Source organism: Schistocerca serialis, chromosome 2 (genome assembly GCF_023864345.2).
Source record: "Schistocerca serialis cubense isolate TAMUIC-IGC-003099 chromosome 2, iqSchSeri2.2, whole genome shotgun sequence".
NCBI classification, from domain to species: domain Eukaryota; kingdom Metazoa; phylum Arthropoda; class Insecta; order Orthoptera; family Acrididae; genus Schistocerca; species Schistocerca serialis.
In genome coordinates this window covers 259,597,597-259,621,279 of record NC_064639.1, presented here as the reverse complement: position 1 = coordinate 259,621,279, position 23,683 = coordinate 259,597,597, and the positions used below count along the sequence as shown (strand labels likewise).

Here is a 23,683-nt window from a genome sequence, read left to right as displayed (position 1 = left end):
AAAAATACGATACATTACCATGATAATACATTGCAGAAAACTCATACGCATTCAAAACAGCTTCCAGTCGTCTCGGAATGAATAAATATAGATCCTGTATGGTTTCAAGGGAATGTAATAGCAATATTCCTGCTAAATAGAGTCAGGAGCAGATAATGATGATGGAGGTGGCTGCGATCATTGACCCATCTCTCCAAAGTAGATCACAAAACCTAAATAATATTGAGTCTGTGGTAGCCACTGGGGTACAAGCTTTGTTCCATGAGATGGACCGGATCAGCCAACATGGTCACATAGTCCTTGGAAGTAGTGAGATTTTGCAGAATAACCATGAAGCCCGTGGAATACCATGATATGGCTGCCCAAATTATTACTGCATCGCCTCTATGTTCCAATCTTGGGACGTAAACTCTACCAGAAAAACAGTATGAAACAAGACTTATCCGATCGAACGATTTTCTTCCATTGCTTCACAGTCCAGATTTTATAGCTCGGTTCTACGTTTTCGTGTTACAGGCATCTGCATCACTGATGATTGGTTTTGGAATTAGGGCTCGCCCAGTAAATCCGTGCTTATGGAGCTCCCTTTGTGGTGTTTTGATGCTGACAGGGTTCACCAACACTACATTCAGTTCTGCAGTTACTTTACCAGCTGTCGTTTTCTTATTTTTCGTCATATCTTCAATGATCGTCTGTCACTATTACTCAATACACACTTTCGTCCGCGGTGTTATTTAGTGGATGATGTTTTTCTGTTTCTCCTGTATGCAGCATAAATTGTCGATACCGTTTCTCTTGGCACGCTAAACACTTCGGCTATCTTGGTTACAGAAGCGCCCACATTACGAGCACCTACAGTTGCCCACGTTCGAATTCACTTAGCTGCGACACAATGCATTCACACAATTGCACTAGACTTCGTTACGGGAAACAGATCGATGCTTACTGACGACACTGGGCTTCGCAGAAGCAGCAGTAGTCTGGGCTGACTCCAGTAACACATTCCGAAACAATATCGCAAATATCTGCTGAAACACCATTAACAGAAACAATAAAACACAAAGAACAACCAGTACCCCAGCAGCGAATCAGCAGCGCTGCTGCATCGTCGTAGCAGCCAGCGCAGGCCAGGGAGGTGCTGTGACTGCCCGAGCACTGGTTTCCCTTCGTGAAATTGCAAGTAGCTGTCTAAACATCAGAAACAATGCTCTTAATGACTCTGAGGCGGGACGCCCTGTATATGTGATATGACTAGCTTTCTACCCTACGTATGCCACATATGTTGCAAACATCTCGTCTTCCCCCTCACTTTGTCTATCACCTCCTCCCTCTCTGTCTGTCTATCCTTCTGCCCCTCTATCTTCTCCTCCTCCTTCTGTCCGTCCATCTCCTCCTACCCCTTTCTCCATCCAACTCCATCTCCCACCTCTCTCACCTTGTCACTGTTTGCGAGGCTACCCCTGTCGGAAACTCAAGTCCACCCTCTGGCATGGGTGTGTGTGTGTGTTATCCTTAGCGTAGGTTAGTTTAAGTTAGATTAAGTAGTGTGTAAGCTTAAGGACCGATGACCTCAGCAGGTTGGTCCCTTAGAAATTATCACAAATTTCCAAATTTCCCTGTCCCTCTCCCCCCCCCCCCCCCCCCCCCCCTCTATTCACCTTTTATGAATCCAGTTTTCACACCACTCCCAACCCAGTGGAAGATGGTTCTTACGCTGGCAGTACATACTTCCAGACAATAAGTGATACGTGCACTAGGTTTGGTTAGAATCAACTCATTGGTTTAGAAGGAGGTTTGGAACACACATCAGGGTGATCAGGCATCCAGTTTCTTACAGGGTCTTCCCAACAAAACACATTTGGGATGCACAGTATATTGTCTCGTTTCTCATTAACCGTCCCCCATATTTCGAAACAGTGTGTTTTTTACTAACTTGTAGCGTAACCCGCTGGTTGACAAATGTGATCACATTTAAAGAATAAGGAAAATACTTGTTTGATTAAAATAAACTGAACGAGACAGATTTTTTGAGTACATTGGTTGGTACTTTCACATGGCGAGTAGTTTGCCAAGTACATTTTCTATATACATTGTCTGTTGTTCCAGGTGGTCGTGTTTAAAATTTGCTTTTAGACCGTTAGAGTCACAGTTATGTTACTTGATGAGATATGTTGAAAACTCTTCACAGGAAAGTCAACAAAAAATTAGCTGTGTATTTCCTGAAATTAGGACAGCAAAGCGAGAAATATTTTGTACGTTGTGTAAATGGACTTTCTCACTCGACCATGGAGGTCGAACTCGTGTTGTGGAAAACGTTAATGTGAAGAAACACAGGGTAGCTGTTTCAAACAATCGAGCGAGGTGGCGCAGTGGTTTGCACACTGGACTCTTTTTCGGGAGGACGACGTTTCAAATCCGCGTCCGGACATCCTAATTTAGGTTCTCCGTGATTTCACTAAGTTGCTTCAGGAAAATGCCAGGATGGTTCCCATGAAAATAGACGATGGGGTTTCCTACCCCATCCTTTCCTAATCCAAGCTTGTGCACCGTCGACGGGACATCAAACATTAATTTTCTCCTCCTCCGAAGCTATTACAAAAGACGAAGAAAGCTTGTTGCTGCTGAGGAAGACCGCCTAGCCTTCATGCAATGAAACTTAACAATTCAGTTCAATGAATTACACTGCTGCGATCATCAGAAAGCTGTTTGAGAAGATATTTACCTAGTCCAGAACTAAGTGTGAATCTGTAATAGTAAATGTGTTGGTTCGATACGCATTGTATCAGATCTGTGAGATGCTGAAAGAAGTGAAGTACGTTTCAGATATGGTGATTACTTCTAATAACAAAAGCGTAAAATTGATGAAAATGTTTCTTCAACATTTTGTGTCAGTTAAGAGCAGTCAAGTAAAGGTGAAAGACTTCCAAAACATAAAAGGTGGAAAGGCTGATATTATAGTAAATGTAAATTCTAATAAATTTCATCTGAGGGATAAAATAATTGCACTCTGTGGTGGCAGCTGCAACACCAAGTTTGGAGTTGTGGAAGGAAAGGAACAAAATTATTTTTTTACAAGACTTAAGCCTTTGCTGAAGAGCTACATAATGGTGTAATTTGTGCAGCGCACACGGTGCGTAATGCAATAAAAACTAGTGCTGATATTCCGCCAGTAGACATCGAAACCTTTGTAAAAAAAAAAAATATTTCAGCATTTCGACGTTTAAACCATTCGTGATGAAGGACTGAATCAGTTTCGAGACTTTCTTGGAGTGGAATATAAACAGGTGCTTGGTACTGTTAAAAGCGGATGGCATTCCTTGGAGAATTAACCGAATTACTTACGTGTATATACAGGGGACGAAAACCTTATTTTTTTGTCTTAAGAACAATGTCCTACTATCTTAAAAGCATTCTTTAGTGACCACATCCTTGGCTTTATTTTATTCACAGCGTACTGAAAATGTTTCATCAACAATAAGGATTGCTGAGGCACGAATTACGTCAGTAGATGAAGTTTCTGAGGAGTTAGAAATACTGATAAGCAAAATGAAATCCGGGAAGAATTCAGTCTTTAATAAGTGCACTGCAATAAGATGACTTGCTGAAAGATACTGATTTCTTGTAAATTTCAAATTCACTTTGTGAAACATTAATTGACGGTATTGAAAAATGGGCTTACCCATTTCTTGTGCTGGAACCACTTAACCGGATTCAGCTCAAATATCCTCTTCCCTGGAAGACGGTTCAGAAAAAAATTTTAAATTTTGGCAGAGTCTGGGGAAACTTTTCTTAAAGATATATGTGAAGACGAATTTTTGAGGAAGTTAACCACGTTAGAAATGTATATAAAGTGAAAAACCGTGAATCAAGAACCGTTTAGTAAGCTGCTGAAAAGTCGTCTATCATTTCCCACATCCTTGTTTCTCTAGATATCAGCTGCAAAAATTTGTAACTCATTACTATGTTTGTACTAGCTGGAACTAATGCTGCTGCAGAAAGAGTGCTCCCTATCACAAATGCCATACAGTCTTTTAAAAAGAACATGTTTAGTGAGGAAATTGTTAACAAAATAATTATAATTGATGCTCATTTGCAGGATACTTCATATGCTGACTTTCATAAAAATCCAGTTTGATTGTATCAAACTCCTGAATGACACACATTCTACTGTAAAACACAGCAAAATGCACGTTTTTCAGAAAGTAGGCACATCGGAATTTCGATGCCACTTGAGAGTGTAACTTAGCACGATGAACAATGTAATTGTAGCATAAACCAAACATTTTAACACAACTCTACTACATAGGGATAGTATAAACCAGTGTTTCCAGAAAATGTAGGCTCACTTCAACTCTAATTTGTGACCCATGTTTTCACTTTGCAGATCTGGCACGCTAATTCGCCATAACGTATACACATTTATGCAGTTTTGCCTGGCGTAGTGCAGAAACCCGACGTGACGTGGTCTCAACAAGTCGCTGGTAGTCCCCTGCAGAAGTGGGCCATAGCCTTCCATTATTGCGAAAGTGTTGCTGGTGCAGGATGTTGTGCGCGAACTGGCCTCTCGGTTATGTCCCATGAATGTTAGATGGCATTCGTGTTGAGCCATCTGGGGGGCCAAATCATTTGCTCAAATTGTCCAGAATGTTCTTCAAGTCAATCACGAACAATTGTGACCCTATGACATGACATAGTTGTTATGGAGCATGAAGTCCATGAAAAGCTGCAGATGGCCTTCAGATAGCTGAACGTAACGATGTAATCAATGAGGACCCAGTCAATTCCATATAAACACAGCTCACACCATTATGGAGCACCACCAGCTTGCACAGTGCCTTGTTGACAACTTGGGTATATGCATTCGTGGGTCTGTGCTACATACGAACCCAATCATCCGCTCTTCCCAACGGAAATCGGGACTCATCTGACCAGGTCACAATTTTCCAGTCATCTGGGGTCCAACTGCTATGGTCACGAGCCCAGGAGAGGCACAGCAGTTGATGTCGTGCTGTTAGTAGAGTCACTCGTGTCGGTCGACTCCTGTTATAACTGATTAACCCCAGATTTCGCAGCACTGTTCTATCTGATAAGTTTGTCGTACGTCCCTCATTGATTCTGCGGGTATTTCACGTAGTATTGTTTGTCTGTTAGCATTGGGATCTCTACACAAACGCTGCTGCTCTCGGTCGTTAAGTGAAGGACGTCGGCCATTGCGTTGTCCGTGGTGAGAGGTGGAATTTGGCATTCTCAGCACTCTCTTGGCACTGTGCAGCTCAGCCAACGAACTGTTCTTTTATACATTGTGTACGCGATACTACTGCTACCCTTATATATTCATATCGCTATCCCATGACATTGGTCATCCTCAGAGGATATGACATGCTGTGTAAGATGTATTAAGATCTCATGATTTTTTTTAAAAGCTTCAGATCCAAGAATGACGTTCTCTCACTTCTATCTTTCAACCACAACCTCTTCTTTCAACCACAAATATCTCAGCAGAGTAATTAGACCTGCTTCCCCGTGGTATGGGAGTCACAGGAGAAATTGTCTGAGACCACTTCAATCACTCATTTTTTGGTCGTATAATCCGGTCGAAAGTGATAATGGATGTGGAGCGGTTGGATTTAAGGTTCCAAAAACGCTCATAAGGATGACAAAGATTTCAATTAAAAAAGCAATTACACTGGCGACGTCTTTCGCTTGACTTTTACCCTGATTCTCCCTAGGTTTACTTGGATTTTTACATCCCCTGATTTCCTCCACAATGGGGGAAGAAAAATACTGTTGGCTAAGCAACGTTGTGTAGACCATTGGTGCCAAGTTGAAAATGAGTGCCTATCTGAAATTCTAAATCGAATACGGGTCTCTTTTTCCATTTGTCGGATTCTGTTAGGTTAACAGCCAAGATATAACAGATGCAATAAAGCCGCAGGATAGTAAATGGGAAAGAAACTATTTTACTCTTGACCGTGGTATTCGATTACAAGAGTACAGCCTGAGAAATGAAAGTATGTAGTACTGAGACATGTTGTGTACGTAGTTTTAATAAGCACCAGACTATCAGTCCACTATAGCAGATAACGCAAAAAATTCTAGTTTCTTCCGAATTGCGTTAATACCATGCATATTGAACAAAAATCATTTAAATATACATTTAACATATACAGAAGGGTGGAAATAATTTCAGTGATAATGTATTACCTGTTTTGGCTGGACTGCTGGAACCAATGGGTCATTAAGCAATGATCTGGATCTGAATAGTGCTACATATTTCCTACAAGCGCAAACTCTAAATTGTTGATGATCTTAGCCCTAATTCAATGTCGTTTTCAAATTAAATGTGTAATTTCAATTTGAAGTTTAAGTCACTTATTATTTTCTCTAGGGCAACAATTAATTACTCTGGCAACTTAATGTGAAGAAAACTGATCAGATGTGAAACTAATGATTGTACGGTTTTGAAACGTTGTGTTCTGTAACACTAGGTCACTCCATTGCCATTTGGTCGAAGATGAATAATTAAATAGATAACTTATTATTATTTGTTCAGTAATTCACAAGTAACTATTGACTGAGAGAGCGATGCATTACAATAAGTTTGTAATGCTACTTATCATCAGCAATACACATACACAATAAACACATTAATACTGTACTATAGCTACACCTACAATGGCATGCTGAAAAGTAACGCCTCTGAATTTTTTATAAGGAAGCTCTTACAGCTTTTTTAAATAAAACATATGTTATTAGTGTTCTACGTCTTTATTCTTCATGTCTCTATATTTTTCACGCCACCCCCCCCCCCTCCTCCCCGCTAGAGGGCTCCAAATTGCAATGTATAAAATGATAGTGCGTAACGTAACTACGTCGGTGCGTGAGAAACAGAGTGCTGTAATCGAGTTTTGAATTTCAAGAATTCGTCCACACGTGGAGCAACCTCTCATTCAGCATGCCAATGACAGACTAAACACAAGCCCGCCGGCCGCGGTGGTCTAGCGGTTCTGGCGCTGCAGTCCGGAACCGCGGGACTGCTACGGTCGCAGGTTCGAATCCTGCCTCGGGCGTGGGTGTGTGTGATGTCCTTAGGTTAGTTAGGTTTAAGTAGTTCTAAGTTCTAGGGGACTGATGACCTCAGCTGTTAAGTCCCATAGTGCTCAGAGCGATTTGATTTTTGAAACACAAGCCCAGCAACAACTGTAGCAGTACGACGCCTTGCTTCACTCTCATCGATCGTGCCCCCACCAGATTTTCATCTCTTTCCAAATTTTAGAGAACATCTTCGAGGATTGCAGTAGGGAAGGCGAATGATCGACCGGTTTGTTGGGATAATTTTAGAAAAATGTGGTTCACCTGTAAAGGAGACTGCGCATAGAACACTAGTGCAGCCCATTCTTGAGTACTGATCGAGTGTCTGGGGTTCACTCCATGACGGATGGATCGAATACATCGAAGCAGTTCAGAGGCCGGCTGCTAGATTTGTTACAAGTAGGCTCGAAAACATGCAAGTATTACCGAGATGCTTCGGGAAGGGGGAATCCCTGGGGTGAAGGCGACGTTATTTTCGAGAAACGCTATTGAGAAAACTTAGAGAATCGGCATTTGAGTCTGACTGCAGAACGATTCTGTTGCCGCCAACGTTATTTCACCACGAAGACTGATGTGTTGGCAAATGTGCCAACACCTTGTAGATAGTGGAGGCCGAAATGCACGCTATCCAACGCAGACGGGCGTAAATTCTGGAACAGGATAAGTAGTGAATGGTAGCAAGAAATGTATGCATCTCCTCGAATACTTAACTTTTATCTATCCTTGTTGGTTTACAACGTTCTTGATGAGACATTTCATACAATAACTATCAAACTATGTAAGGCTAATGGCGCCTTGCTAGGTCGTAGCCATGGACTTAGCTGAAGGCTATTCTAACTGTCTCTCGGCAAATGAGAGAAGGGCTTCGTCAGTGTAATCGCTAGCAAAGTCGTCGTACAACTGGGGCGAGTGCTAGTCCGTATCTCGAGACCTGCCTTGTGGTGGCGCTCGGTCTGCGATCACACAGTGGCGACACGCGGGTCCGACATGTACTAAATGGACCGCGGCCGATTTAAGCTACCACCTAGCAAGTGTGGTGTCTGGCGGTGACACCACAAAGACAAGAGAAATTGGGTCTCGTATGGAGGCATATAGACAGTAGTTTTTCTTTATATTTGAGAGTAGAGCAGGAAAGGATATAACAAGTAGTGGGACGGGTAGCTTGCGATGCACACTGTATGATCAAAGGTATCCGGACATCTGACTGAAACTGACTTACAAGTTCGTGGCGCCCTCCATCAGTAATGCTGGAATTCTATAGGGTGTTGGCCGACCCTTAGCATTGATGACAACCTCCACTCTCGCAGGCATACGTTCAATCAGGTGTTGGAAGGATTCTTGGGGAATGGGAGCCCATTCTTCACGGAGTGCTGCACTGAGGAGAAGTATCGATGTCGGTTGGTGAGACCTGGCACGAAGTCGTCGTTCCAAAACATCCCCAAGGTGTTCTTTAGGATTCAGGTCAGGACTCTGTGCAGGCCAGCCCATTACAAGGATGTTATTGTCGTGTAACCACTCTGCCGTGTATTATGAACAGGTGCTCGATCGTGTTGAAAGATGCAATCGCCATCACCGAATTGCTCTTCAACAGTGGGAAGCAAGAAGGTGCTTAAAATGTCAATGTAGGCCTGAGCTGTGATAGTGCCACGCAAAACAACAAGAAGCACAAGCCCTCTCCTTGAAAAACACGACCACGCCATAACACCACTACCTCCGAATGTTACAGTTGGCACTACACACGCTGGCAGATGTCGTTCACTGGGCATTCGCACGCCCTGCCATCGGATCGCCACATTGCGTACCGTGAATCGTCACTCCACACCACGTTTTTCCACTGTTCAATCGTCCAATGTTTACGCTCCTTACACCAAGCGAGGCGTCGTTTGGCATTTACCGGCCTGATGTGTGGCTTATGAGCAGCCTCTCGACCATGACATCCAAGTTTTCTCACCTCCCGCCTAACTGTCATAGTACTTGCAGTGGATCCTGATGCAGCTTGGAATTCCTATGTGATGGTCTGGATAGATGTCTGCCTGTTACACATTACGACCCTCTTCAGCTGTCGGCGGTCTCTGTCAGTCAACAGACGTGCTCGGCCTGTACGATTTGTGCTGTACGTGTCCCTTCACGTTTCCACTCACTATCTCATCGGTTACAGTGCACCTAGGGATGTTTAGGAGTGTGGATATCTCGCGTGCAGACATGTGACACAAGTGACAACCAATCACCTGACCACGTTCGTAGTCCGTGAGTTCCGTGGAGCGCCCCATTCTGCTGTCCCACGATGTCTAATGACTACTGAGGTCGCTGATATGGTGTACCTTTCAGTAGGTTGTTGCACAATGCTCCTAATTTGAAAAAGGGTATGTTTGTGTGAATGTCCGGATAATTTTGATCACATAATGTATGTACGAATGTAGACGTAGATTACTTCACTTTGGTAGTGACGAATCGGTGCAGGCAGGGGTGAGGTTGTGGCTCCGTCAACAAAGTCAAACATTCTTTCAACAAACTGGTGTCTCGTTGGAAGAAAAGTGCACGTCACCAGGGCGCCTGTGTTGAGAAATAAATATGTAGACTTGAAGAATAAAGATGTAGAATATTAACAATCTTTGTTTTATTTAAAAAGCTTTAAGAGTTTTTACATAGAACACCGGAAGGCATTACTTTTCAGCACACCTTCGTACTTATGGGTCCTTCACTGCATTGTACTGCCGAGTGATGAGGGATCAGTTTAAGGATTTAACGATTGCTAAATCTTATGTGGTGGCTTCTCCTTCCTGACGTCCATATCTCAATCTTCGAGGCCATCGTGAGTACTAGGAAAGCATTGGCACTATTCTGTATGTCTTACATTTAATAATAAATGGAAGCTCCACTGAACTACGTAACATTGTCACGTGATTATGTAATATTATCATTACCTATAAAGATTGGTGCCATACAGAGTTTGTTATAACACGAGCACGAGCCAGCATGGTCAACCACAACACATACAAATGAAGTACGAAACTTTACAAACAACTAAACAGTTTATAGTACTAAATTTCCATTTAGGAGAATAAGGAAGTCAGTATCATAGCCCATCTTTGTGTAGTCGTGACTGACTGTATCAGGATCTATGCTATGTTTTGATCTACACTTAGCCAGAGGTCGATAAAATACCAGGATGAAGTCAACGATATTGGTTCAGTCTTCCTCTAGTACTCCTGCTCACCACAGCCAACAGTTTAAAGCATTATTTTCGGATCAAAATTAATATTAAACTTCTTTAGCAAGTAATAATCGCGCTAAGAAGTTGTGAAGATGATTTCATTACAAAAAGAATAACTGGTGCGAATGAATTACAGACCTGTTGGATGATTGACTCGATTCCTGGATCAGTAGAATCTTCAGGTACTGGAATGTTAGCATCTTGTTTCCCTTGAGTGCTCGATGTACAGACCATCTCCAGAAAGTTGTAGGGTCCTGTAAATCATTTTGTTGACTGTAATTTTATGATTTTGCCCCAAGTAATTCACACAACTAATGCATAAATTTTTATTGCAGGAATAATAAAATATAAAATGATTATTATTCTCCCGGAAATATAAGTCCAACTCTCATTATTAAACGAAGACACACGTTTTTAACTAAATCAAGCGTTGCAACTTTGGTGATACGTTCTCACATCTTCAAAACGTAACTGTTTTTCATAAAGGTCTGACGATGCTCTCCTTTATTTTTAATCTCCCCTCCTACAACTTTGCCGCTGCTGATTCAAGATCCAGTTCAGTGCTCTTCAGCTGTTAAATCAATAAAATTATCTCTAATCAATATTCAAAATGTCCTTTATATCGAAAGTGACGTCCTGCAGAGCGCATAAATTCGGTTTGTCCCAAAACATCCAAGGTGCAGTCATGAAATTTTTGACATATTATACCACATTGTGGCATCAAGAATGTCAGGTAGTCACTCATGGAAAAAGCTAATGGATTAATTTGACGCTGAAAGCTGAGAATAGGAACAACGCCTCATAATTTAGCGGACGCAGAGTTCCATAAAGAAAAGCAGGAAAAGCACAAAACACATAATTTTATGTGTATTATGATCTGTGTTGAAAGAAATTAAGTTCAAAGGGAAAGTTGAAAACAGCGCAAAATATGATTAACTCGACTCACTTCCAAAACATCAATGTCCTGTGACTTTAAAACACAAAATTAATCTCCAATGAAGTTCTCTATTACTTCTTCGTTTTTTTGGACATCTTGCTCTCATAACAGAACATCTACGTCTTTGGTTGATGCCTCTATGAAAGTTTGCGTTCGAATTAAGTCGAAAATGAAATTTGTGGTATGTCACTGCTATTGAGAGAGCCTCCTGGCATGCAAATTTATTTACACTGAAGCGCCAAAGAAACTGATGAAAGCATTTGTAATCAAACAGACAGAATACGGCGCTCCGGTCGGCAACGCCTATATAAGACAACTAGTGTCTGGAGCAGTTAGATCGGTTACTGCTGCTACAATTGCAGATTGTCAAGATTAAGTGAGTTTAAACGTGGTGTTATAGTCATCGTACGAGCGATGAGACACATCATCTCCGAGGTAGCGATGAAGTGGGAATGTTACCGTACGACCGTTCCAAGAGTGTACCTTGAATATCGGGAATCCGATAAAACATCAACTCTCCGATATCGCTGCGGCCGGGAAAAGAACCTGCAAGAACGGGACCAATGATGACTGAAGAGAATCGTTCAATGTGTCAGAAGTGCAACCTTCCGCAAATTGCTGCAGATTTCAGTGCTGGGCCATCAACAAGTGTCAATGAGAAACCATTCAACGAAACATCATCGATATGGGCTTTCGGAGCCGAAGGCCCACTCGTGTACCCCTGATGACTGCACGACACAAAGCTTTACGCTTCGCCTGGGCCCGTCAACACCGACATTGGACTGTTGATGACTGGAAAAACATGTTGCGTGGTCGGACGAGTCTCGTTTCAGATTTATCGAGCGGATGGATGTGTATTGGTATGGAGACAACCTCATGAATCCATGGACCCTGCATGTCAGCAGGAGACTGTTCAAGCTGGTGAAGGCCCTGTAATGGCGTGGGGTGCGTGAAATTGGAGTGATATGGTACATCTAATACGTCTAAATACAACTCAGATAGGTGACACGTACGTAAGAATCCTGTCTGATCACCTGCATCCATTCGTGTCCATTGTTCATTCCAACTTGGCCAATTCCAGCAGGACAATGCGTGACCCCACACGTACAGAATTACTAGAGAGTGGTTCCAGGAACACTCTTCTGAGTTTAAACACTTCCGTCGGCCGCCAAACTCACCAGACGTGAACATGATTGAGCATATGTGGGATGCCTTGCAACGTGCTGTTCAGAAGAGATATCCACTCCCTCGTACTCTTACTGATTTTTGGACAGGCCTGCGGGATTCATGGTGTCAGTTCCCTCCAACACTACTTCAGATATTATTCAAGTCCATGCCACGTCATGTTGCGGTACTTCTGCGTCCTCGTGGGGCCCTACGCGATATTGGGCAGGTGTATCAGTTTCTTTGGCCCTTCAGTGTAGTTACACTAAGGAATTTACAAACGTTTTTGTCGGAGAGCGTAATTTTAGTGTAGCTAGCACGTTAATAATAAAAGAGCTTCAGTTCATTTTTTGATTACTAACATTTCGATGTTCAGCCTGTTTTGAAATCAGACCAATGTATTAAGTATTTTAACACTATTTGTAACAACAGTTCTGCAACTTTACTTAGAAATCTCTAAGCTATACATGCTCGCACGCTATAAAACTCATCGATTAATCTTCGTCTCATTTCAGTCTCTCTCTCTTTTCCTCACTCTCTATTTCTTTTATGCCCTCTCTATTTTCCAAGCAAATATACTCACAGTATCACCCTTTAGTGCGCACGTGCGCATCCTGAACTGGTGTGTGTAACAGTTACTAAAATTAGGCATTGCACATTCGTTGTTTTCTTACACGGCAGCTTTTACACTAGGTACCTCTCAGCAATAGAGTGGTTACAACATCCAAAATTAATTCGTATCCAACCGTGTTACTTAACATCCTTAGTAGAAATGCAATTTTGATTTGGGACGAAATACGCAGATCAGCCTTTCCTCAGACGGCGGCAGGTGGAAGGGACAGTAGGGTGGGGACAGCATCAATCTGTCATGCCCTCCCCCCTCTTTCGCTCCCCCCTCTCACCACACATACCCTCCCCTGCCATCTCCACGAATCATTGCCCAGTATTTTACTGGCAATTAAGACGAAACCACCCATCAGTATGTATCGCATCTTCTTATCTGTAATACACATGTGGCGTTATTTTTCAATTCCATCTGAAGCCAGGCCTCTTTCTTGGAAACATATCACTCAGGGTGCAGCTAAGCCAACAAATGGTATGTCTCTTATGGGAGTTTGAACAAGCATAATAAGTACAGATCCCAAGAAAAAACACTGGGATAGTGCATCAGTATATCATAGAACATTACATTGTCATAACAATAATACACATACAATACACAGAGATCACAACAAAAAACACAATCTCGATGCACATGGACTTAAGTTCATCAAAAAATTTCTACTCTGACATCCGACATTAAAATGTTGGTAACTATGTAGCATTGGCTATGAAATATGAAAATGATTGTGAACATTCTCGCCATTAATACTTAAACATTCGCCTGTGCAGTGTTGTATTGATGAATTAGAAATTAATTGCTGCTGGAGATGAGTTTTGCTTCAATTAATGTTCTGCAAAACTTCAAATTGCGAAATAAAGTCAACTGCTGCCTTGTGCTCCTAACGAATGGAGTGCCACACAGAGACGATCTTGTTGTTTGTCTTCACCAACAGAAGACAGCACACACACACACACACACACACACACACACACACACACACACACACACACACACACACACTCATAAGCACAGTTTACTCTTCCAATAAAGATCCTGTATTTCATCTGCTATTAAAATGAAACAGCCTGTCACTAGCTTTGTTCTGTGTGCATCCCACTTGTAAACGAGCGCAGTGCCATCATTGTACAACATTTGGTGTGAGGCCCGGTGGAACCACAAAGTAAATATTATCACATCTAAGTTGTCCATGAGATGGTTATATATCTATACAAAATACAGGTTAGTTGCAATTATATGCTTGTCAAGTGTTATCACCTTATCTAAAAGTTTATCAAAAATGTGTAAACATACACAATTTGTTCATGACAATAGTATTTATACATCTAAAATTCATAAAGATATTGATATCATGGTGTAACTACCAGTATTTTCAAGACCTACAACCTGTTTTATTTATCAGATGTATTACATAAGCACATAGATAATGGTTATTTAAATGTTACTATTACATCTGAAGAGTCTATATTATTGTTCTAAAAAAACACATATTAACTAAAATAATGTGTCAGTTTCTGGAAGGGTGCAATTATTGTGTACCTTGTATCTGATGCATTAAATACGACTGTGGACTCACAAATTAAGAACCACAGCAATATTTCCAAGTCCAAATCGTTCTACAAAAGCGTGAAACACATGTTGCTACGAAATAACAAACTACAACAATCGCTGACACTTCATCTTTCGCGCAAATGAGGCTACGTTACGAAAACCGGACTTATCGGGAACCATTTTTGGGCGGAAAATATAATGTTTTAAGAAAAAGAAGATTAATATTACTACCTTACTACTAAAATTATTTTTGATCTTCGACAAACTGAATGTTTATCCAACATCGACACATTTTCCATCACTTAGCCACAAGAAAGCGTGCTAAAATTTAATTTTGTACTCCATCAAATATTTTAAACAGAACACGGTCAAGGACATTGATAGACAAGGTTCCACACAGATATAAAAGTTCGATATCTCGAAAATTCCATCTTTGCTCCTAAATAAATTAGTTTATGTTATTACTTAAATGTAAAGATTTCGAGTATGAAACACGTAAGGACTGCTTAACGTAGTACCCAAGAACAATTACCGATTCTTCATCATGAACGGAAATTCGATCTTTGCACCAGAATAAAATTGTCTGCATTATTTAACAAAATACGTAAAGACATGTTCAACTTTCAGGTTAAAGTGCACTTGTCAGGGACTGACCTATGATGTCACACAATGGAAACAACGTGACACTTCGATGAAATAGCATAGTGAACAGTAGTACTAAACATTCATACAGGTAATAATCGAGCATTGTTATGCTTTTGACTACACCCTACAACAGATATTTTCTCTGACATAAAACAACACAGTGCGTTTTGAATGATTTTAACCACATATATACCTGTATATATACTGCACACCCTCGATACCTTTCTTAGTCGGGTTGTCCAGAAAGTAAGCCCTTATCGGTCGCAAGATGGAAACCACGGTGAAAATCAATGAAAATCAGAAGTGTTTTATTTGCAGCAGTTAGCTAAACATTCCAGCTATTTCCCTACCTAGTCGTCACTCCGACTTAGATATTTGTCATACCACTGTACCAGCTCTCCCTCACTCTGCCCATAGAAGGCAGCCGCCTGTGCTTTCCGCTAATTCTCTAAGGTGGTCTGCGGCTCGTTGTCTGAACCAAAATGTTGTCTTCATAACCACCGGTTCAAGCGAGCACTAATGGAAATCAGAGACAGCCACATCCGGGCTGCATAGCGGCCTATAGCGGGTTATCAAACGCTTCCCATCGGAAGGATACTGAAGGAGAGTCTTCGTAGCCCCTGCAGAGTGCGGCCGTGATTTACCTTGAAGAAGGAAATACATTACAGTTACGTTATGTGGGGTTGTATGAGATCAGGTGGAATCTTTCGACAGGCACCCATACTTCGCGGGTGACACTATTTTCTAGTCATGTTTACGTTCTCAGAACCGTAATGTGCAACATGAAGAGATCGACGGGCATACAAGAGACACTGTTCAACTCATCTGTGCAAAGTTTCATCCGATTTTGAGTGTGTATTCCATTTCGCGACCGACCAGAACTTACCGGGTGATCAAAAAGTCAGTATAAATTTGAAAACTGAATAAATCATGGAATAATGTAGATAGAGAGGTACAAATTCATACACATGCTTGGAATGACATGGGGTTTTATTAGAACCAAAAAAATACAAAAGTTTAAAAAATGTCCGTCAGATGGCGCTTCATCTGATCAGAATAGCAATAATTAGCATAACAAAGTAAGACAAAGCAAAGGTGATGTTCTTTACAGGAAATACTCGTATGTCCACCATCATTCCTCAACAATAGCTATAGTCGAGGAATAATGTTGTGAACAGCACTGTAAAGCATGTCCGGAGTTATGGTGAGGCATTGGCGTCGGATTTTGTCTTTCAGAATCCCTAGAGATGTCGGTCGATCACGATACACTTGCGACTTCAGGTAACCCCAAAGCCAATAATCGCACGGACTGAGGTCTGGGGACCTGGGAGGCCAAGCATGACGAAAGTGGCGGTTGAGCACACGATTATCACCAAACGACGTGCGCAAGAGATCTTTCACGCGTCTATCAATATGGGATGGAGCGCCATCCTGCATAAACATCGTACGTTCCAGCAGGTGTTTATCAGCCAGGCTGGGGATGATGCGCTTCTGTAATATATCGGCGTACCTCTCACCCGTCACGGTAGCAGTTACAGAACCAGAATCACGCATTTCCTCGAAGAAAAAAGGTCCGATAACGGTAGATGTGGTAAATCCAACCCATACCGTGACTTTCTCGTCGTGCAATGGAGTTTCCACGACAGTTCTAGGATTTTCGGTAGCCAAAATTCTGCAGTTGTGGGCGTTGACAGGCCCTCGGAGCGTGAAATGAGCTTCGTCAGTCCACAATACGTTACTCAACCAATCGTCATCTTCCACCACCTTTCGAAACGCCCACATCGCAAATGCCCTCCGCTTCACTAAATCGCCTGGTAACAGTTCATGATGCCGATGGAATTTGTACGGATAGCATCGGAGGGTACGCCTAAGTGCCAACCAAACAGTAATGTATGGAATGTCCGTGCGACGTGCCACTGCACGAGCGCTGACTTCCCATGCATAAACGAACCTGCTACAGTCTCCATTTCTTCCTGAACTGTCTCAGCAGCATTACCCCTCGTGTTCGGTCGGCCACTACGGGGTCTATCGTCTAAACAACCCGTGGCTTCGAACTTCGAAAGAACTTCGTTTTTGCTTATACACCAGTGGAAAATACTGTGAATTCGAAATAGTTCGGTACATTCATCCATTTACTATTGTTCAAGTCCAGATATATTCAACGAAAACAATTTGAATATTGTGTTCCTATAACATACAATCAAAGTTCCATAATAAATTCATGTTACTATCATCTTCCGATCTTTAATTTTACGCGATAGTATCGTACAAATTCAATAATTCATATTCATGCATCTGTGAAGTTGATTCAAGAAGGTCCGCATGTATTAACACACAACCAATGATTCAATAGGCAATACGTGTCAGATACCTCATACAAAGTGCCGTATAAAGTACAGAGTGCTCTTGCACAGTTAATATACCACAATTTCATACTGTAAAAGAAGAAGAAGAGAAGCAGTTTTTCTATACAATTAATTACATATAAATATGTCATTATGATTTCATATTTGTACCTGTTTTCATTCGAGTATGAACGTGTGCATACACACTACTGGCCATTAAAGTTGCTACACCAAGAAGAAATACAGATGATAAACGGGTATTCATTGGACATGTGATTACATTTTCACGCAATTTGGGTGCATGGATCCTGAGAAATCAATACCCAGAACAACCACCTCCGGCCGTAATAACGGTCTTGATACGCCTGGGCATTGAGTCAAACAGAGCTTGGATGGCGCGTACAGGTACAGCTGCCCATGCAGCTTCAACACGATACCACAGCTCGACAAGAGTACTGACTGACATATTGTGGCGAGCCAGTTGCTGGGCCACCATTGACCAGACGTTTTCAATTGGTGAGAGATCTGGAAAATATGCTAGCCTGGGCAGCAGTCGAACGTTTTCTGTATCCAGAAAGGCCCCTACAGGACCTGCAACATGCGGTCGTGCATTACCCTGCTGAAATGTAGGGTTTCGCAGGGATCGAATATGAAGGGTAGAGCCACGGGTCGTAACACATCTGAAATGAAATGTCCACTGTTCAAAGTGCTGTCAATGCGAACAAGAGGTGAACGAGACGTGTAACCAATGGCACCCCATACCATCGCGCCGGGTGATACGCCAGTATGGCGATGACGAATACACGCTTCCAATGTGCATTCACCGCGATGTTGCCAAACACGGATGCGACCATCATGATGCGGTAAACAGAACCTGGATTCATCCGAAAAAAATAACATTTTGCCATTCGAGCATCCAGCTTCGTCGTTGAGTACACCATCGCAGGCACTCCTGTCTGTGATGCAGCGTCAAGGGTAACCGAAGCCATGGTCTCCGAGTCGATAGTCCATGCTGCTGCAAACGTCGTCGAACTGTTCTTGCAGATGGTTGTTGTCTTGCAAACATCCCCATCTATTGATTCAGGGATTGAGACGTGGCTGCACGATCCGTTACAGCCATGCGGATATGATGCCTGTCATCTCGACTGCTAGTGATATGAGGCCGTTGGGATCCAGCACGGCGTTCCGTATTACCCTCCTGAACCCACCGATTCCATATTCTGCTAACAGTCATTGGATCTCGACCAACGTGAGCAGCAAGGTCGCGATACGATAAACCGCAGTCGCGATAGGCTACAATCCGACCTTTATCACAGTCGGAAACGTGATGGTACGCATTTCTCCTCCTTATACGAGGCATCACAACAAAGTTTCACCAGGCAACGCCGGTCAACTGCTGTTTGTGTATGAGAAATCGGTAGGAAACTTTCCTCATGTCAGCACGTTGTAGGTGTCGCCATCGGCGCCAGCTTTGTGTGAATGCTCTGAAATACTAATCATTTGCATATCACAGCATATTCTTCCTGTCGGTTAAATTTCGCATCTGTAGCACTTCATCGTCGTGATGTAGCAATTTGAATGACAAGTAGTGTATATATCGTATATCACTTGTCATAGACAAAAGCAAGAGTGTTGGTAGTGGTGTATAAGTTCAACACAAACTGTATTCGTGTGTAGATATGTTTTAGTGAAACTACAGTGAGCGAATTGACCTAGTGATGTTGCTGCCAGTGGCACCAGGTGGTCATCCCAGCATACATTGGAGGTATTTTAGTGCTCCAAGCAGTACTCTACAGCACATAGGAAATCAATCAGTAACAGTACATCGTCACTTTTGTAACATAGCCTCATTTAGGCCACAGAACAATTGTCAACCGTTGCTGCAGCATATTAATTTTTAGCCACATGAGTTTTCTATTATTATAGAACAATTTAGACGTGGAAATATCACTGTGGTACTTAATTTGAGAGTCCAGTCTTGTTTTAGGCGTCAACTGTAAGTTACTCAGTACCTGCCCTCCTCCAGCAGCTGACACGTTATTTAAATAACTTGTGTTCTATTCTGAGTTAGCGACTTCTGAGTTAGTGGTTAGGCAGGAACATAGATGGTTGGTCGGTTGGTTGGTTTGGGGGAAGAGACCAAACAGCGAGGTCATCGGTCTCGGGAAGAACGGAGAAGGAAGTCGGCCGTGCCCTTTCAAAGGAACCATCCCGGCATTTGCCTGGAGTGATTTAGGGAAATCACGGAAAACCTAAATCAGGATGGCCGGACGCGGGATTGAACCGTCGTCCTCCCGAATGCGAGTCCAGTGTGCTAGCCACTGCGCCACCTCGCTCGGTTTGTGTTCTATAGAACAATAATTCAGTCAGTTCAACATGGAAACAACATTGTCGCACTTAATTTGAGAGTCTACAGTCCATCAAAGGTACGTTAGACAATAACTGCACTATTCCAATAGCTGAAACATTATTTTTAGCTAATATGAGCTTTATATAGCTACAGAACTATAACACAGACAATTTAGATGCGGAAATATTTTATTTGAGGCTGCATTGTGGCTTACATCACGTATGCCAAGTATGGTACAATGATCGAACCATCCTCATTGACAATTGCACCTAAACATGTAAATTAGATCACTAGTACCAATAAGACAGCCATGTGTGCTTTGATAAATAATAAAGACATTCTAATTTGAAATATTTAATTTTTTGATCCGTTCTGTGGTACAAAGAATGAATTACGCTTGTTGAAAGTGGGAGATACAGAGAACATCGATAAGGATTGGCTGTTCTGCTGGTAAAATATTGAGATGTGACTGTTTGTTACATTTAAATGTCTGGTAAAGTACTGGTTTATCATTGGGGTCTCTCCTAAGAGTGGTCAGGCTCATTTTCTGTCGTGTTTCGGCAGATTTTTTGCTATTCGTTTTTGCAATGTATTGCTGGAGTCCGCCCAAACAAGCATTGTTCATCTCATCTTTCATGAGACCCACAGTGTGGACAGAGAGCGTCCGTTTGTTTCCCGTTATGAACGAAATGATTTTTAAAGCTGAATTTTACTCGCCCATTGGGTACAGCGGTTCCAGATAAGTCCAGGGAGCTATTCGTTCTATCAATGTCTACTAACAAGGACGGTAAAACACAAAGGATAACCAGTAGCGGCAGCACCACCCTGGTCCACGGGGACTGTGCAGAGGCGCTGCTCATTCGTTGCCGGAGTACCCGTTATTGTATATCTTTTACTGTCCCTCTTAACACATGTCGACAAAACAGCAGCGGAAAATGGTACAACTGAAGTGGGATTCGATATGAATGGGGGAGTAGGGAGAGAGTAAGCAACTGTGAACAGTTCAGTGATAGGGTTGTTCTCATCAGATTCGAACAGCTAACCAAAGCCGATAACAATAATTCAGGTATACATGCCCACATCGCAAGGAGAAGGGGAAGAGATACAGGAAGTATATGATGATATTGGACGGGTAATTCAGTATGTAGGGTTGTAGGGGAAGAAATAGAAGAAAGGGTTACAGGAGAAAATGGGCTTTGCAGTAGAAATGAGAGAAGAGAAGCACTAATGGAGTTCTGCAATAAATTTCAGATGGCAATAGTGAACACTCTGTTCAATAATCTTGATAGAAGGAAGTATACTTGGAAAAGATCTGGAGACACAGGAAGATTCCAGCTCGGTTACATCATGCTCGGACAGAGATTCCAAAAATGTTGAATTGTAAGGCGTACCGAGTTGCAGATACAGACTCAGATCACAATTTAGTAATGATGGAGAGTAGACTGAAGTTTAAGAGCATTGTACAGAAAAATAAGTGTGGAAGGAAGTGGTATACTGAAGTACAGAGAAATGATGAGACGCATTTGAAGTTCGCTAAGGATGTGGATACTGCGATGAGTAATACCAGATTAGGCTGTTCAGTTGAAAAAGTATGGACATCTCTAAAAGGGCTCTCACAGATGTTGCACAAACAAACATAGGCATGAGGAGGCTAACTGCTAAAAAACTTTGTATAGTAGAAGAAATACTTCAAGATGAAAGTACAAAAATGTTTCGCAAAATGTGGGAATACAGCAATATAAATCCCTTCGGAATGAAATAAATAAAAACTGCAGCAAGAAATCAAAAAAGAAAGGATCATCGGGACGACTGACTCAACATACATAAAAATCAATACAAACCAAAAAAGTAAAGACGGTAACATTAAAAGTGCAATAGGAACTCCACTGTTAAACTCGGAGGAGACAGTAGGTGGGGGAAAAGAGTAAATTGAAGGCCTTTGAGAGGGCCGGCATTTACTAGACTTTATTGCTTCGAATGATCGTTGCTGTCCACATTCCGGAATATTGGCCATTCCACCTAAGACATCATGTACTGTGTCCTACACATACTATCAGGTTTTAAAATGGCAATTAACCTGTGGATTTGTTTCGAAGTTGTGTTTTTTCTTGTGACCTACACCTAACATGCCTCCCTGAATTTCCAAGAAGTAAACATCATTTTTTGGCTTACAAGCATTCCCATTGATGTGTTCGCAAGAAAGAGGCATGGCTTAAGATGGAATAGAAAAATAGATTCAGATGTGGAGAGCAGAGAACAAGATGGAGTACATACTGATGGCTATTTCGTTTATAATGGTCGGAGGAACACAGGGCTCTGACTGCTGGAGAGGGTAGGGGAAGGGACAGGGCGCCAGTGGAGAGGGGAGACGGTGGAGAGGAGGGGTATAATGCCATCTGCTTCCACCGCCCTGGCCTGCCTCCACCTCTCATAGCACTAGGACTGGCTGGTGTGCTTATTTGCTCCCTAATCGCCGTTGCATTCCTACTGTTCACTCACCTTCTCAAACTCCACATCAAATTTTACCTCCATTCCAAGACGTCTCTTAATTTCTTATTTTATGTTGTTTTGGCTTTGAGTTAAAATTAAAATAATAACGAAATTGTTACTCATAATATCCACAGTTTACAAACTAGCTGTCTACGAGGAAATGTCATCACTGAATAACTCCAATGGGGTGCTTAACGAGTTAGACTCATCATTTGGTGTCCTTAACGATGCACTCTTTACGTTTGGATGCATGTGAGGTAGTCTCATAACAAGCAGAAAGAACCCGACAGTGAACGGTTTCAAATTTAGCAGTAAACGTCTGAAGTGAGTCACATTTCTAAATTTCTATGGCTTACACTATCAAACTGTGCGAAACGGACGAATCACGTCTATCCGTAGTAGGTAAGAATGGCAGCAAACTTAGATTTGACTGAAGGGTTCTGGGAATGAGCGGTGCTTTTATTGAGTGAATTACGCACAGGACGCTGTTGTGAAATATTCCACTTACTGCTCCAATATCCGGACTCATGCTCACGCTCTACGTTCACAGCTAAGATCATAATATAATTGGTCTTTCAGATTTTTTTTTTTTTTTTTTTTTTTTTTTTTTTTTGTAAGCTAATGTCTTCCAAGACGGCAAAAGTAAACTCAATTAAACATCTTATATTCGTATTTAACCGAATCTACTTCACTCATAAACGTTTATAGATTTTTAGAGGAATACTTGACGCAGCTGTTAATAGTGTCATTCCATGCTACTATATTACATTATGTTGTGTTTGTTGACTGAGCCTTTACGGATAAAAGTTCGTGATTTGATTAATTCAGAGGACGAAAAAATCAAGGTTAAGGTTTATTTTTCGGGACAGAACACAAGCTTACATCAGAAAACATGAGGAACGACGCTTTTTGCCGAGGATCTTTCCAGACATTTACTTCAAGTGATATTGAGAAAGCATCGGAGTAGAACAATCAGTCTGCAATTTGTATCCCGCACTTCCAACAATTAACTGAAGAGCGTAAATTTTTGTATTCCCTGTGTCTGTCGTAATACGAAAACTAGCTGTGGAACTGCTGATTGCCTCGTTGCGTCACGTGTAACGTCAACCTGGCCGTGAATTAGTTATAGGTTTCCTTCAAAAGCGAGCTTGTTGGCGCTGCGAAGAATATTCACGACTCAGTTATCGCAGCTGGTGGCACTTGTTTGTCATGGAGAAGGTAGTACCAGCCGGTGAGCTGATAGTGGCATTTTGCGTTACTAACTTTAACCGCA

At 41.9% G+C, this 23,683-nt stretch overlaps 1 protein-coding gene across 1 annotated transcript in view; it reads right to left on the bottom strand.

The window, feature by feature from the left end:
* Window positions 1-23,683, bottom strand: part of LOC126455509 (solute carrier family 22 member 7-like) — a 204,747-nt gene that overhangs the window by 145,345 nt on the left and 35,719 nt on the right. The window contains exon 2 of the mRNA XM_050091259.1: window positions 10,445-10,560. Coding sequence (XP_049947216.1) covers window positions 10,445-10,540 — 96 coding nt within the window. The 5' untranslated portion in view covers window positions 10,541-10,560. The remainder of the gene's footprint in view (window positions 1-10,444; window positions 10,561-23,683) is intronic.